At 26.6% G+C, this 16,420-nt stretch overlaps 3 protein-coding genes across 8 annotated transcripts; 1 reads left to right on the top strand and 2 right to left on the bottom strand.

Moving 5' to 3' along the window:
- Positions 1-3,495: 3,495 nt before the first annotated feature.
- LOC122571795 (nucleolar protein 56) lies at positions 3,496-5,742 on the bottom strand. Its single transcript, XM_043735949.1, has 3 exons — positions 5,605-5,742; positions 4,601-5,172; positions 3,496-4,494 (listed from the first exon to the last, which is right to left on the bottom strand). Exons 1-3 carry the CDS (start codon positions 5,605-5,607, stop codon positions 3,585-3,587), a joined length of 1,485 nt encoding a protein of 494 aa, XP_043591884.1. The 5' UTR covers positions 5,608-5,742; the 3' UTR covers positions 3,496-3,584.
- Positions 5,675-7,976, top strand: LOC122571826 (mitotic checkpoint protein BUB3). Of its 2 annotated transcripts, none has more exons than XM_043736044.1 (5): positions 5,675-5,776; positions 6,197-6,392; positions 6,727-6,796; positions 6,875-7,185; positions 7,300-7,976. In XM_043736044.1, the coding sequence occupies exons 2-5, from the start codon at positions 6,198-6,200 to the stop codon at positions 7,702-7,704; spliced, it is 981 nt and encodes a 326-aa protein (XP_043591979.1). In that variant the 5' UTR covers positions 5,675-5,776; position 6,197; the 3' UTR covers positions 7,705-7,976. The 2 variants fall into 2 exon arrangements, with proteins under 2 accessions (XP_043591979.1, XP_043591968.1); XM_043736033.1 differs by lacking the exon at positions 5,675-5,776 and adding an exon at positions 5,784-6,109.
- A 365-nt stretch (positions 7,977-8,341) lies between these two features.
- On the bottom strand, positions 8,342-16,199 carry LOC122571809 (mitochondrial coenzyme A transporter SLC25A42). Of its 5 annotated transcripts, none has more exons than XM_043736000.1 (6): positions 15,936-16,199; positions 11,308-11,512; positions 10,662-10,990; positions 10,186-10,451; positions 9,747-9,933; positions 8,342-9,489 (listed from the first exon to the last, which is right to left on the bottom strand). In XM_043736000.1, the coding sequence occupies exons 2-6, from the start codon at positions 11,389-11,391 to the stop codon at positions 9,339-9,341; spliced, it is 1,017 nt and encodes a 338-aa protein (XP_043591935.1). In that variant the 5' UTR covers positions 11,392-11,512; positions 15,936-16,199; the 3' UTR covers positions 8,342-9,338. The 5 variants fall into 5 exon arrangements, with proteins under 5 accessions (XP_043591935.1, XP_043591959.1, XP_043591949.1 ...); XM_043736024.1 differs by having other exon boundaries at positions 11,308-11,509; XM_043736014.1 differs by lacking the exon at positions 15,936-16,199 and adding an exon at positions 13,033-13,235 and having other exon boundaries at positions 11,308-11,529.
- Between the last annotated feature and the right edge of the window lie 221 nt (positions 16,200-16,420).

The raw sequence follows: 16,420 nt of genomic DNA, 5'->3' as shown, positions 1-16,420 counted from the left end.
AATTGAATGAATCAAGATTATGCCTTACATAATGTATCATAATTAACGTATGCATGAAAGTGAATTATAGAGTATATATACTCGAGAAAATGCAAGTATAAAGCATTCTGTTTAAATTCTTTAAATTAAAGAACAGAATATGCTTTAACAGGGGTTGAATGTAGAGAACAGAATTAGTGCAGATTTTAAAAAGCTGTATTTACATTGGCGATTTAAAATGTAAGAATGGTTTCACTTTTCTATTATAACTATACTAACTAATTAGTCTACGAAAAACAAAACAGATGCAATAACGTTGCTAATAATAAGTGCTTCCCTACAATAATTAGTTTTGCACTAAAGAGAATGATATAAAATTAGTATTATAAAATTAGTATTACAAAAATTAGATATGTACATGAAAGTGTAATGCAGGATACGAAGTTTTATTATCTTTGAAAGAAGCACAAATCAACGCAATGGGACATTTTTTGCGTTTCAAAAGCGCTCCACTCAGCATGATGATTCAATAATATTATATGTTTATGGTCCATTGTAAAATATTTAAGGACTTGTAGTTACGTAATTATATAGTTATAAAAAATTTAATCATCTTTGTGATTGAATAATGATATTCTACAATTTTTGTAAAATAGGTAAAGAAAGTAAAAATTAAATAGCATTTCCTTAGTTCTTTGTTACTTAACAATGAAGAAATGCATATCTTTTAAGATTATTGTTCATGGGATTATAAAGGAAAACAGATAATTATTAATAATTAGGGATTAGTTAATAGATTATTAAGACTCGTTTAATTTTATGTATGCTGTTTATTATCAGTGATTTGATATATCTTTGCTGCATGATACTGAAATATATCTTAGAATAATTTGTTATAGAATGTTTAGATATTGATATATTTATTCGTGAGAGAATGTTGGAAAAATTGTTTGCATGCTGTATTTGTTGGTTTTATTTACTATGATATATATGTGATGTATATTACACATATATTTGATGTAGCTAAATTTTTATTTCACAGTTATATATTTCGATATATTAGATATTATACTTGTCTGTTATTTATTGAATAAATTAAATTCATAAAATATTTCAGAATTTGCAGCAAAGTGGGATTTTATATTTACATATGTTTTGGAATGAATGATTTAGATAATCTATTGCTTATATACTACTCTATATATTAGTATCTATACAACAGGTGCCCCTCAAAAACTTATTCCATGTGGTTGAAAGTATTCCATCTGTATTAGAATTTTATTATTGCGTTATCAAATTTCGTTCAAATCATCTCACAAAGTTGATATGGAATTAACTTACAGGCTTCTATGCGAATATCAGAGACTGAATCTTGTAAGGGAAAAATGATCCTTTACATTTTCCATTATTTGTGTATTTTATATAAAGCGTACTATTTGACGTAGATGGGAATATATTTTTAAAGTATTAAAATATACATACATATGTATGTGTTAATATACATATATATATATGTATTATTGTACAAATATAAGCAAGTATAGTCAATATAAATAAGAACGGCATTACCATCAGTTGAACCATGTGAATATTAATATAGAGAGGCATGATTACAGTCTAGAATTACAGAGGCCTTTGTAAAGTCAAATTGGATGAAAATGAAGGTCATGGAAGTAAAATAAATCTTTTTTTGTTAGCAAATAAATTTTATAAATTTGTACACAGAATATTGGGGAATCGTTATATAAAATTTTATTGAATCTAAATTTGAAAAATAGGAAGTAAAAATATCATTTTATTGAAATACATGTTACTAATTCCTATTTACGTATGTATTATATTTTTATGCTACTTGCGCGCGATGATATTGTTCATTGTACGTTTTACGAATATAACTTAATAACTTCATTATATTGTTTGTTACAAATAAAGTTGTATAAAATTAGCAATGTTCTGCTGTATATCTATGAAATGAATTACAGCTATCGGCTAATTTAAATTAACTTAAAAATAGTTTTTATTGTTAAATATTATACACACATGTATATCTATAAAGTTGCATTTAATATCAAAGAACATTTAAAATATGAAGTACTAAATTGAAACTATTAAGCAATACGTACACGTACTGGTACATATCAATATTAATCGCGCGTGTAGAATATATGGCTACTTACATATGCCTTACGATTTTATGTAAAGATATTACAGATGAAAATGATTGTTCCTCTGGTGAAATTCAGGACAGTTATTACGTCATTTATATTATATACGTACGGTATATACATACGAATGAAAACCAATAGCTCACTTGTCGATTTTTGACTGAATATTGTTTACAGTAGTCGCGGTAATTGTAATTATTAATTCCAGTATTTATACTTACATCACAATTTTATCGTTATTAAATGCTCATTGGTGCTGGTGTTAATATGAATTGTTAACTATTTTTTTTCATTTTTAACATAATGTACCTCTTCCTTATGTTTGAACTGTCCAATTTGTCATCCTGCCTACTTTTTAATATTTTGCTCCAAATTGTATTTTTATTCATTCTTGATATAAAATTTGATTTTGACCATCTTGTATATGGAATTCTTTATATTTAATTATCTTTTATTATGCACTTTTATAATTACTTTAACAGATATATATCTTTGTTCCTTAATACGTTTTTTACGATAGTTATAATTCAAAGATTATTTTTTTAAAGTATAATTTTGACATGAATGACAAAAGCAGTTTTCATTATTCTTTGTGTATTTTAAAAGAGAAGACATAAAAAGATTTTAAGATATATATTTTAAGTATAAATTAAAAAATGATTTGAGGTATCTATTGACATAATTTGTAAAAAATAATAGTTTGTTCAGTATACATAGAATTAGCAATAAGTTGGGCAAACATAATAGACAAACACTAATACTGTTTTTACATTGTATGAGAAATCAATTCCACTTAACTGAAAAAAATAATGAATTAAATATAACATCACATTAAAAATATATAATTATATCAATTATAAAAATTGTTCCTTGAACTTTACTTGAATTATACATATATAGATTTCTAAGATTTAATTAGTTTATTGTTTAATTTTATTTAAGAAAAACTTAAATATATTGTAATGTAGTGTGTGTGTGTGTATATATATATATATATATATACATTTATTCCTAATATTATATATATTGAAATAAAGATACAGGAAATTAAAATATAATGGAAAAATAATATATACTACACATATATATACGCAGTAATATAAGTTATAAAAGATTATATTTTACAGTTTTTTTTCTTCATAAAATAATACATATCTTTAAAGAAAATCTAGGGATCAATATATCCAATATATGGAAAATATGTCTATAAATTGTAAATCTAATCGTTAATTCTCTTTTTTAATGTAATTTTATAATAAAAATACACAATTAAAAATGAAGTAAATCATAAATTGCTAAATCTTTTGCTAATTTTTCTAAGAAACATAAAGCATTTAACTGAACATTTCAATTCAACATATAATTTACAGTGATATGAATAAGAAAATCTGATTATAATGATTATACCATTATTATTACATAAAGATAATATATAGGTTTTCATTCATTTTCATTTATACTTTTTGATTTCTTCTTTTTTTTCTTTTTTTTTACTGGCTCTTCAGTTTCTTCTTGTACTCCATTTTCGACAAATCCGTTTTCCTTTCCATTCTCTAAAATCTCACTTTTTCTTTTTTTATCTTTCTTCTTTTTCTTTTTAGACGATTCTTGTTCCATACTTGCTATCACTTGTGCAGCTTCTTCTAAAGCTTCTTTCATTACATCTATATTTTTCTTAGGTACTTCTCCAGTTTCATAAAATTTCAATCTATCCTCTACTTGTTGTCGTAATTTTTCACCAAATACTTTAGTTGGTGTATCAGTAAAGCAATCAATTCTTGATGCTATGGAACATTTATTCGCAAGATATCTTGAAATTCTACCCTTATTTTTTGTACCCGCACGACCAATAAAAGTTGAATGGAATAATAGACCATATTTTGGAGTGTTACCTCTAGTTTTTAAAGCCCTAAATAAGGCCTTTTCCGCCCCCAATATTTGCACAGTAGAGGCAGGATATTTGGCTAAGTTTGTAAGAGATCCAGCATGTGCTATTAATCTGGCTCCTACTTGGTCACCTATTAACGTAGCTAAATTTGGTGCAACTCCTGCCATTTTAGAACTTAAATATTCTGCTAATTGTTTTCTGTAATCAGCCAAAGCAATAACACGTGCTGCAAACATTTCGATATTAAGAAGATCAACAGGACTGATATCCATTCCCATAGATGATTTGGATGCATCAATAATTGCTTGAGCTTTGGCACTGTCCATAACAATTTCTTCCAAAGCTTCTAACTTTTCATTTGTAAGTTCTTTTCGGTTTTTTATTAATTTTGCAACTTTGGCATACATATAATTCTCAGGAACTATTTTTACAAGCTCTGGAAAATGATAACTGTACCATTCCCTGTAAGTAATACATATGTAATTAATAGACTTTGAAAGTATAATGAGATACATTATATGTACGAATTTAGAAATTAAGTTGACTTATGCTCTTTTTAAATAATTACCTTATTCGCATACTAAATGTATTGACATCTTTGTCCAATTGGTCTAACAGAGCTATGCTTTGTATAATCATATTATCCACACGATTGACATTGAATTTAACTTTAGCTCTAGAATAACTATGACCAAGTCCAAGTTGTGCAATTCCAGAACTTTTAGCAGTGAAACCTTTCACTAAATTATGAAAATGAAACCTTATTCCTCTAATAATTTCTGGAATGACACCAATATGATCACACTTTATATCTAATGCTTCAGTAATGCTAGCTCCAAGTTTTGGATCCGCCACTCCAAGCACAACTTTGTTTTTCTTTCCAGATTTTGGTATACATGAGTCTATAAATAACTGTAAATCTTCTGGAACAATTCCTTCAGAGACACTATTTATATTTTCTAGAGCTGCTAAAGCAGTTTTAAAAGGTGAAAATCCAACTAGTTTCACAACTGCATTAAAACGAGCCAAATCTGTGACAGATGCTTCAACTTGAGGCAGTAACATTCCTACCTCTTCAAATTCCTTGACAGCAAAAATGGCATAGCCAGCAGCATGCTCAAATAAAACAAAAAGCTTCGACTGAAACAATAAATTTTTATGTACAGTTATAATTACAAAATATATATATAAATTGTTCAAAACAGAACTCCACAATTGATAGAATTATAGGTGAAAGATTAATAAAACATATTTTATATTTTATTATTTAAATATTTTATAATAAATATATTAAAAAAGAACTAAATTCATATGTGAAGAAAATCTATTATACAAGTGTATTTGTATCAAATATCTATCGAAACGTATTGTTTTTTTATGATTCATAATTTTTAATATAAATAATGTGAAAATTTACTTAAGTTTTATTAACAACATATTTCAATACAATTATTATATTCAGTAGTACTACATTAAGGTTAAAAATTTTTTCGTGAAAAGTACAAATAATTTTGAGACAGCTATATTAATTACTAAAATTAATTTAAGGACATGATTAAAACATTAACTTACCATGGTTTTCTTAAGTTATATTTCATTCACTCTTTCTATCTAATCACTACACGAAGCGGACGCGCATTAAGGGGGTTAGAAAACGGCCATGTGTTCCGGAAATAATACGAAGAGAAATATGGAGCTTTTAGTACTTCCTGAGATTCAAACGTTTGCCGAATGTTCCATACATGTATACATTTTTTAAGTCGCTAATTAAAATTGAATAATAGTTGCTTTTACGTAATATATTCTTAAATAGCACAATCAAACAGAATTATATTTTCGAATTTTTCTTGTATACATTTCTATTCATAATTTAGTTCAGCAACATATATTTAAGTGTTCTCTTTTATGTTATGTATGGAAGTGAATGTCTGTATTTTCGTTTCTGATATTTAGGTTCCATTTAAATAAGTTTTTAATTAGCGTTTAACTAATAGTTAAAAATATAAAAATTTATATTGATATTGAAATTAAGTATATTATAAATCTATTATTAAGAGTAATAATAGTTTTCTAAAATGTAATTGAATGGTTTATTGTTTGCAGGTTATGTTTAGTTTACATTATTTAGTATATATTTTTTTCATAAATTTCTTTTTCTTTTAAGAATGGAATCTCGGACAGAGTTTAAAATAAAATCTCCGCCAACTGATGCGATTTCAGCAGTGGAGTTTGGACCTAATTCAACACAATTCCTTCTTGTTTCCTCTTGGGACAGTACAGTGCGGTTGTATGACATTCATGCAAATACTATGAGATTAAAATATAATCATGATTTGCCAGTTTTAGATGTTGCATTTCAGGTAATTACAAATTTATCCAATATCCTTATGCTTTATAAATTTTTATATATTCATAAGATAAACAAGTTGGAAAGTATTATAGTAATATCTAACGATATGTTATATTTGTATATTTGAAGCAAACAGGAGGATTGGATGAAATATAATATTTAAAATACAAAGATACAAAATTGAAAGATATTAATATGTTAAGAAAAATGTATGCAGGAATAAAAGAAGAAAATTCTATATATTTAAATATATTATGCATTATTATATTTCATTAAATATTTCCCAATTATTATAAAAATTTTTATTTTTAAAACTAGCACAATAAAGAATGTTTCTTTAACAGGATGCTGTTCATGCTTATAGTGGTGGTTTAGGAAATACATTAAAGATGTATGATATCAATAGTAATACTGGTACTAACACTTTTATATTTTTATCTTTATTCATGTTCAATATAATGTAGAAAAATTATAATAAAAATTCCCTTATAGAATCAGTTATGGGAACACATGATAAACCAATTAGAAAAATTGAATATTGTGCTGCAGTAAATGCAATATTAACTGGTGGGTGGGATGCAGCAGTGAAACTTTGGGATCCTAGAACACCCACTTGTGTAGGTAGTTATTTACAACCTGATGTCGTTCTTGCCTTGTCTGTATGCGGAGATAAATTTGTAGTAGGTACAGCTAAACGCAAAGTTTGTATTTGGGATCTGAGAAATATGGCTGGTATGTTTCAAAGACGTGAAAGCAGTTTGAAGTACCAGACACGTTGTATTAAAGGTTTTCCTAATGAACAGGTAGGTTTGATATTTAAAAAAATAAATAAATTTAAAGATTGTATAAATACTGTTTTGATTTAATTTAATATTAATATTAAATTTTATATATGTCTAATTCTTAATAACTTTTAGGGATATGTTCTTAGTAGTATAGAGGGCCGTGTTGCTGTTGAATACCTTGATACAACACCAGAAGCACAGAAAAAGAAATATGCTTTTAAATGTCATAGGATAAAGGAAAACAATGTGGAGCACATATATCCAGTGAATGCTATTAGTTTCCATTCAACTTATAATACATTTGCAACTGGTGGTTCAGATGGTTATGTGAATATTTGGGATGGTTTTAACAAAAAACGTTTATGTCAGTTTCACAGATATAATGCTGGCGTTGCTGCACTTAGTTTTAGCCATGATGGTTCTGTGCTTGCCATAGGAGTATCGTATTTGAATGAAGCTGAAATTCCACCAGGTGGAAATGATGAGAGAGAAATTTATATAAGATATGTGAATGACCAAGAAACTAAACCGAAATAATATCGTGTTATTGTACAAAGTTTTTTACAGGAAAAATAGATTAAAAATTTTTTAATTATATTCTGCTTTATTAAAGCAGTAAAAACTGGATGTTAAAGTTTTTTCACAGAAATTAATAACCATTTGTAATATATATAATAACAGTGTTCTATTTTACATTTTTATATCTTAAACAATTGACTGATAATTAGAAGCAAAATCTACAAATGAGGTAATACCTGTTCAGAATTACGAGACTAGTCAAATTTTAATAAAATATTTTATAAACATTATTTTGTTTATTTAAGATAATAATAGACTTATTCAACAGTATTTTACATATTAAATATTTATAAATTTTATTGTTCATTTCATCATCTATTATATTATTCTCTTCCTTCTTATTATTGATAATAATTATTACTAATAGTACTAGAAGAATAGTATGTATTTTATTATTTTATTTTTAAATGAATGCATATTTAATACTTAAAACATAACTCATGCAGTACGTTTATTAAGTGTTTGAGTAAAGCGTTTTATTCTAATTATAATATATTTTAATAAAAATGAAATATTATATATTATAGTATCAAATATATCTATTACAAAAGTATTAATTAACGCATTATGTTAAACAATTTAATGAAAAATCTACTTAAAGAAAAACGTAGTTCTTAAACTGATTTTATTAAGCCATTAAGATTAAATCAAACAACAGTGTTTTATAGTATACAGCACACTTCAAGCTAGATGTACATAGTATTAAAATAAGTTGGATCAGTATGAACATACAAGATAATTATAAATCATTTTGTAAAAGAGACATGAGGTACAAATAATTTTTTTATTAATTTGCTCCTTTATAAATAATTGTGCTATTTATTAATACACATACGTATATATTGCACATTATATTTACGAAATTATTGTCAGAACTTAGTTGATGTTAATAGAATGCTGCAATACTATACTAATTTAGTATGTATTACTATTTAGTTAATAGAGTTATCATTCATTTACTATTACATTAACGATTGTACGTATTACACATATCTATAGTTTAATGCGAAAAAATGTAGATGTTTGTTGTATTTCTTAAAGTTATTTGTATAATTGTTGAAATTGGAAAAAAATACATTTATTCTTTTTATTATAGATAAAAGAACAAACTTGTTAGGGCATTTGCATTGACGCTATTTATGTCATGCAGATATAATACTCATATTGCAAATAAACTAAATGTTAATACTTGCGTAATATATGATCCCATTTTTTAATGATTTATGATATATATCTATATGAGACATGCATTTTTAGTAGTTTAACAGTTTTTATAACACTTCAGTTAACAATATCTATATTAACAATTTGTACTAGCATTCTCTGTTTTTCGAATATGTTCTTTGATATATTTTACAATTCTTTTACATGATCATAAATATATACGTGTACACAAGATATTTGACAGATTTCTGTACAAACTCTATTAGTACATAACTGTTATTAACAATAGAATATTATAACAAAGTTTGAGCGCAAGTCTACCACAAATTCTGTATTTCAAAGAGCTGTTTAGCAGATAAAAATATATTTACTTGTTTCTCTAATTAGATGCCCTATGTTAATATATAATTAGCTACTTTTGTTGCTTTTTATGTTTTTGATGAAGTATTTTGGGAAATTATGAGTTTTCTTAACGCATCACGGATTGAATCATGTGTTGCAAAACTAATTCCTACAGCAATTGGGCCTTTCACCCAATTCATGCTCAATCCTTTATAGAAGGCCATTATACCTTCTTCTCTGAAAATGATAAAAGATCATATATAAAACATTCTTGTTTACAATGCAATCAAATTTACTTATTTTACTTAACAATTTTTATTACTTTATACAGATATCGGTTTACTATATTTGTAAACGTATATTCTATATTTTAAATAACACGAATATCACACTTATAATTGTAATTCTTATGAAATTATATTAGAATTCAATTTGACGTTAGTAATTTTTAGGCAAAACTAAAAATTATGTGAGAACAACAATCTTAAACTCACTTGTAAATTTTTGTGACAGTTGAGGTAATTGTGTGATAATGCTGGCTATTTATCGGGCCATGGATTGCTGAGGTCTGCATTCTTCTCCGTACGATGTCCAAAGGGTAGCTGCTAGTCTGAGCAACCATTCCGGCAATGGCGCCGCAAATCAGTGATGTTGAGAAGCCAGGAATAGCCACCGTGTGCACTGTTCATCGACACGTAGCCATCATCGAACATGAAGCACGTACTTGAAAAACACCGCCATCGGACTTGTCTCGACAAGCGTCGCTATTAAAGTAAGTACTGTCCCAATATCGGGAAACAGTCCCGATGTGCCCCACGGGTACCCTGCTTTACGATCATACACGAGCCACTCTCGTTCGTATAAATCACGATTTTTTTTCTGCGTGTAAGCACTGTCACGGCGTAGAATAAGCCTGTAAAAGAATTGACTTACCATTTAATAAGTTCCTGAGTAGATCATAGGTGAAGAAACTGCAACCAGCATAAGGAATGACACCAAGTAACGTTGCAGTAAAGCCACGGTAATAGGCCAATATTCCTTCTTCCACGTAAATGCGTACAAAAATTTGTCGCAATGTTTTATATTCAGCCTTTTGTGTCACAGCCATTCTTGCTCTCATCAAATCCAGGGGGTAAGTTGTGCCTTGTGATGTTATACCCGCTAATGAACCAGCAAGAAAGTTTAGTCCAGGTTTTTCTCTATAAAGAACAAAAAAGTTTTTGTATATGTCATTGCAAATATATTATCAATAAAATTTAGCATTGTTGTAAAATTTGCAAAAGATTTGTAGATTAGTTTAAAATATTAATTATATTTAAAAATATGCCATTAAGCACTATGTGGTTATATTATATTCTATACATATATTTATGTTGTTTTAATTTAATTATAATTTTTCTATGTTTTACCTTTCCGACCCATTTATTCCCAGAATCCTTTTCCATTGCTCATGGGCTGTGAATTGAACAGCAGAATATGGAACTATTCTAACCATAGTTGCACTATTCCCACGCCACAAACTTAATAAACCTTCTGTTTTAAGAGTATTTATTAAAAATCTGACTGCCGCTTTTGCCGAAAATGGTTGATTTGAGATTTGGAAGTTTATTTTCGTGCGATCTAGAGGTGCTATTGTCGTTTTTGCTAATGCTCCTGCAATAGCACCTGATACCAAACTTGTCCATACTCTTTGTGTATTTGATATACCATCGCTCCCAACCTTTTTTTCTTGTTTCTTCTGAAATACACAATTTAATGTTGTGTATGATATAGCTGAATATCAGATTTTCCACTGACTGAAATCAGATATGCAATGAAATGCAAATTTGTAAAATATAATTGAATTGGGATATAATTTAATATATTCATTGGATCTTAGTTGAAATTTTATATGCAATATACAACAAATTTTATATTTTATAATTTTGAACTGATTTCAATATAATAAACCAAATAAAAATTCAGATAAGTATTTTATTTTACATCTAATACAAAAAGCTATGCGTGTATGTATAATCTTTATATAAATACTGAACAAATTATTTTATTACTTACTGTTGTATGTACATCTTGTTCTTCCATTGAAAGGGGTGATGGACTTTGTAACACTTGCTTTGTTGAGTTTGACAAAACAGACATTTATACTCCTTCAATAACTGTTTGGCTATAGTTGATAGAACAAATTTCTTAAGTACATTCCCTTATAATGTTGATGATTTTACTTAAATTGCTTTATTAAAGGGTATTTCTGCAGAATCTTCTGTAAAAAGACAGAGTCTTTTATAAAAATTATATAATTGTGTACAAATATTTATAGTAAAGAAATAAAAAATATGACCTATGGATATATATTGAATACAAGATTTACTTTTGTTATTTTTATCAAAAGAAACTTAATTGGATTAATTAATTATTATTATATTGTAACTATATTGTAATTATATTTTATTATTGATAATATAACACATTAGAATTAATTTTATTATCTGTAATAGTTATATAGTCATATTTTAGATAATTCTGCATTTAAATACCTAAACGAAAGTTACATGTACATTTATATCTGTACAAGAGATTGAGAATATAAATATAGATATACAATACATGTATTGTATGTTTAATATTTATAATTCAACGTGGTTAGGTTACTTTATAAGTAGATTATATTCTATTCACATATTTATCCTTTTGTTGAATGTACAAAGACTCAATAAGAGAAAGCCTTGTAAACCTTACATAACTGGTGTATCTACTGAAATTGTCTTTCATAAATAAATTTATTATTTTCCAAAGTGAATAATAAAAATATTTTGTTATTTTTATATAGAGGTCAATCTTTACATTCATGATATTATATGATTTATATTCATGATATTAAAAGCAATATATACAAAAAATTTAAATTAATATAAAAAAGTTAATATTTTTTTAGTCTCAGCAATTAATATATTGTATTACATACATAGCAATATAATCTTGTACAAGTAAATAGAAATTGTTAATTATATAAAATGCAATTTGATGTTATAAATTTGACAAATCTCTGCAAAATAGTAAATAAAATTTATGATATTTGGAAACTACTTAAATTTTTCTGTATTGTTTAAACAAATATTTATATATAATTCAATAGGAGAGTATAATTTTTATTATCATTACAATTCTTATCTTTTTATTCATTAATTTTCATATTTAAACAATTTGTCAATTAAATATTTCATTATAGCAAATATTTAATTATCTTGTATTATAAATTAAATTTTTTCTACTCTAATGATCGTACCTATAATTAATGATACTTATCTTACCTAACTATAATTTACTACCTATACATACATCAAAGAACCAATGAACTTACGTAATGTGTATTATTACTAAATTATTAAATAAACTATTTGAACCCGTCATAGTTAATTACGAAAAATGATTCTACTGTTCAACTATTATAACGTAATATATATAATTTATATACGTGCGAAAATACGATATTGTGACTTTTAATTACACGGATGAATTGACATGATAGAGTAAACATTTAATTAATTAAATTTATTGCATTTATCTTTTTAAATAATTACATGCGTATAATGGGCGAGGTAACGTGTTATTTTTAAGTTCTACATCTGTACCTTTAAACGAATTTGAATTCCTTTAAAGGCATTTCCCACTGTAATCGATATTATATTACTTTATAAATATCCAAAGTATAAAATAAATACTATCTGACAAACTTATATATAATAAAGTAAGAATATAAACAATAAAACTGTTATACGTTACTTTTTTCAGTTGTGTAAAAAAGACAGTTGAGTGATTTGTCAAAGATTCTGTTTCTTGAAAAAATAATGAACGCGAACGGAACATTCAACATCGATTAAAGTACTTCACATTATTAAATAAATATTACAAAAGTTAGAAGTAAATACTACTCCAATGGTTTTAGACGCGCAACTGATACCAAACTGTAGATACATCATAATATCGCCTTTATTAAATACATACGTACGTAATGCACACTAACATAACGTATTCACATATGCACAAGTCTTATAGAGTCCTCTGATTAAGAATGGAACAATATTTTTACGTGTGACGATGTGACCTTCCGATATATTCGGTTCATCTTTGTAGATGGCGGTATAAAACAATGTGAATATGTATTCAGAAATTTAAATTCTTATCATTTAAAGTATTTACACACTCGAATACATATATGTATACATACATATTTTGTTGTTAGTTCTTGCAGAATTATTAAGTTTATCACAAAGTATGTAAAACTAGATTTAGATAATGAAGGTTGACATGTGTATAAATTGCGACTGGATTTAATACAGCTGCGTGCGTAAAAACATATGTTTATGTACGTACATTCGTTAATATTTGTCATTTATATCATTATTTTTGAAAAGATTTGTCTCATTAAATAAATTTTAGTGTCAATAATAAAAGTAATATCAAACGTTAAATTTAGATTTATATTATAAACGTAATTACATAATTTACATTGGAAAAATCATCAATTTTAAATATCTAATTGCGAAGTTTGAAGTGCCTTATACACTCTTAAGTTGAAAAGTTTAATTTGAAAGAACATTGAATATAAAGGTATAGAGAGAAAACAACGTTGCTCAAGTAGAAACCTGTTATATGCATTTTCTTTCTACGTACGTTAGCGACCTCTAAGCACTTTATATAAAGAGGTAATGTTTGCACTCTCTATTGATATCTATTTTTCAAATTTATAATAAAGTTATTAAATGTTATCAATATGAAATAATTTATTTCTATAAAATTATATAATAAACATTATAATGTCTACCTTAATCATTTTTTAAAAGTGTAAACATATGCATAATCAAGGAATATTACTTTTATTACGAAAACGTAATATCAGAGAAAATTAAATTTATTATAAGCATTTTTATATTAAGTTCGAAATTTAAATTTTGGATATTTACGTTAATATAATACTACGACGTAAATACTAACATTATCTTGATTTATGTTCTTTAGTTCCAAATATCATCGTATTAGCGCCATGTCGTATAAAGTTTCAGCGGGAGTTTATCGGTTAGGATAAATAATTGTTTATTTGTTAATTACTGTAATATCTTGAAAAGTTTATTTGTGCAGAAAGTAATGTATTTTCTTTTAACAGGAAATCTTCCATCGTTTATTCGATACTACATGGGTATTGGTGAGTTATTTCGTTTATCTGTGCGTTTATCTGTCTCCTTGATCTTACACTAGTATTAGGATTACTAACGTTCTAACGTCTTTCTTTTTTAAATACGTAGAATGAAATGTTATTTATATAATAAATCTTAGATAGTGTTTGTATTAATATATAGGTTATTTCTTTATTATGAATTGAATATTACAAGCAATAGATCATTTAAATATTAAAAGAAATGTATCAAATATTAAAATGTATCAAATGTATTTCTAAATTATTTGTCCTTTAATATTAAATAGATGTTACAGATTATGTAAAAACATTTTACACATATTATGAATGTACTGTCAGTTTCAAATGATATTAATTCTTACTGAAACTTTCATATCATTAGTTATAAAGTAACATGTGTAAACAACAATAGTTTTTAAATAGAAAAATATAAATAACAATTTTCTACAATAGTATGAAATGATAAAATTCTTCGCAATACAATGTGACTCTGACAATGGATTAGCTTAAAAGGGTTAAATATTTCGTAGGTGAATGGCTATTTCTAAAATGAGAAGAAGGAATTATCATTTTCGATGTAATTTCTGGTTTCCGGTCAATTATGTGGTCAAAGACCATTTATATGTTAGCGTCAATGATCCTGACGACCTAAGCTCTTCAAGTTTCAATAATAACTAAATTATGATGAATTAGATTAATTTCATTACTTTTGAATTAAATTCATTGAATTAGTCCACTTTAAGTATTGAAAAATAAAGCAAGGACAAAATATAATTTTACATTGAAATAAACTGCCCTAAAATATGAAAAGGAATAATAAATTACATCAAAGACTTCAAAATATCAAGACATTTATTAAAGAAAATTTAAAAATTATTTTGAAAAAATGTGTAAAATAATCCAAAACAGAGTGAGAAGGAATTAATCTGTATACTAATGATTCAATTTTTTCGTTGTTTCAAAAATTTCGGTATTCTGTCGTATTTAAGTAAGATCAATGTTTCGCGTAGAGGAATAGGTTAGAAAATAGAGAATAGAGAAAGACAGCACGGTAGATGTTACGTCGTTGACGAGTTTCAAAGATCCGGTCTGTTATCATTGGAATTTTAAAAGGCCGCCTCCTCGTCAACTTGGATTTATTCGAATTAAAACCCTGCAGGGCCGCACGCCGTCTGTCTACCTGATAATGTTTTCTCCTTGTGGGCAGGAGCGGCTACTATGTTTTTCATCCTTGTTTGAAATCAAATTTTGAAAGAGATTCTAATACTCGAATTTTGTAAATTAATACAGAACTGTCGAATTTATCATCTAACGGGGAAACTCGTCACATTATTTTTAAATAGAAATTATATTAAATGATCAGTTTAGTATAAACTCTAACCTCATTCTTTTGGGTACGATACACGCAACACTTGATAATTTACAACAACGTTGACAAATATCGAAATTATTGTAGTTAAAAGATTTCTCAAAATTATAAAGAGATACTTACAACACGCTTCGAAACAAATTATCCATTGTTGTCACAATTTAACGAAGATTTAAATTCGTTAGCCCTCTGGTTTCTGAACGATTAATCTCGACGATGTTTTTGTGTTTTCATTGGTACTGGTAATAAATGCCCAAGAAAACGCGATTGTAAAGCGTTAGATATGTTATCAGTTAGACTTGCCAGAGATAGGCATTTATAGTGTTCTGTAGTCGACTACCAACATTGAAATTGCATTATAGAAGTTGGATCAGCCATTTAAAGTCGTACAAACCCGTAGCAACCACTGACGATTGATTTCCAATGAGAACACGCGTAGAGTTAAAGGAAATGGAAACAGGCATTACATAAACGTTCGAAGCGTAGCAAGATTAATTCCATAACTATGGAAAATTTACAAAAGTTTTATTAAGAAAAATGAAACACTGAGACGAAGAGATTTTAAGAAATATTTGTTTACCATTAATACATCTGTAAATTTAACATAA

Source organism: Bombus pyrosoma, linkage group LG1 (genome assembly GCF_014825855.1).
Source record: "Bombus pyrosoma isolate SC7728 linkage group LG1, ASM1482585v1, whole genome shotgun sequence".
NCBI lineage: Eukaryota > Metazoa > Arthropoda > Insecta > Hymenoptera > Apidae > Bombus > Bombus pyrosoma.
This window is presented reverse-complemented; position numbering and strand designations above follow the sequence as displayed.

Coding starts and splice junctions, on each gene's coding strand:
- LOC122571795 (XM_043735949.1), bottom strand. Junction 4,495..4,600: donor ACATTTAGTATGCGAATAAG/GTAATTATTTAA, acceptor TATTACTTACAG/GGAATGGTACAGTTATCATT.
- LOC122571826 (XM_043736044.1), top strand. CDS start 6,198: ATGGAATCTCGGACAGAGTTTAAAATAAAATCTCCGCCAACTGATGCG. Junction 6,797..6,874: donor TGATATCAATAGTAATACTG/GTACTAACACTT, acceptor ATTCCCTTATAG/AATCAGTTATGGGAACACAT. Junction 7,186..7,299: donor AAGGTTTTCCTAATGAACAG/GTAGGTTTGATA, acceptor AATAACTTTTAG/GGATATGTTCTTAGTAGTAT.
- LOC122571809 (XM_043736000.1), bottom strand. CDS start 11,391: ATGTCTGTTTTGTCAAACTCAACAAAGCAAGTGTTACAAAGTCCATCA. Junction 10,991..11,307: donor AACAAGATGTACATACAACA/GTAAGTAATAAA, acceptor TGTGTATTTCAG/AAGAAACAAGAAAAAAAGGT. Junction 10,452..10,661: donor GGAATAAATGGGTCGGAAAG/GTAAAACATAGA, acceptor TGTTCTTTATAG/AGAAAAACCTGGACTAAACT.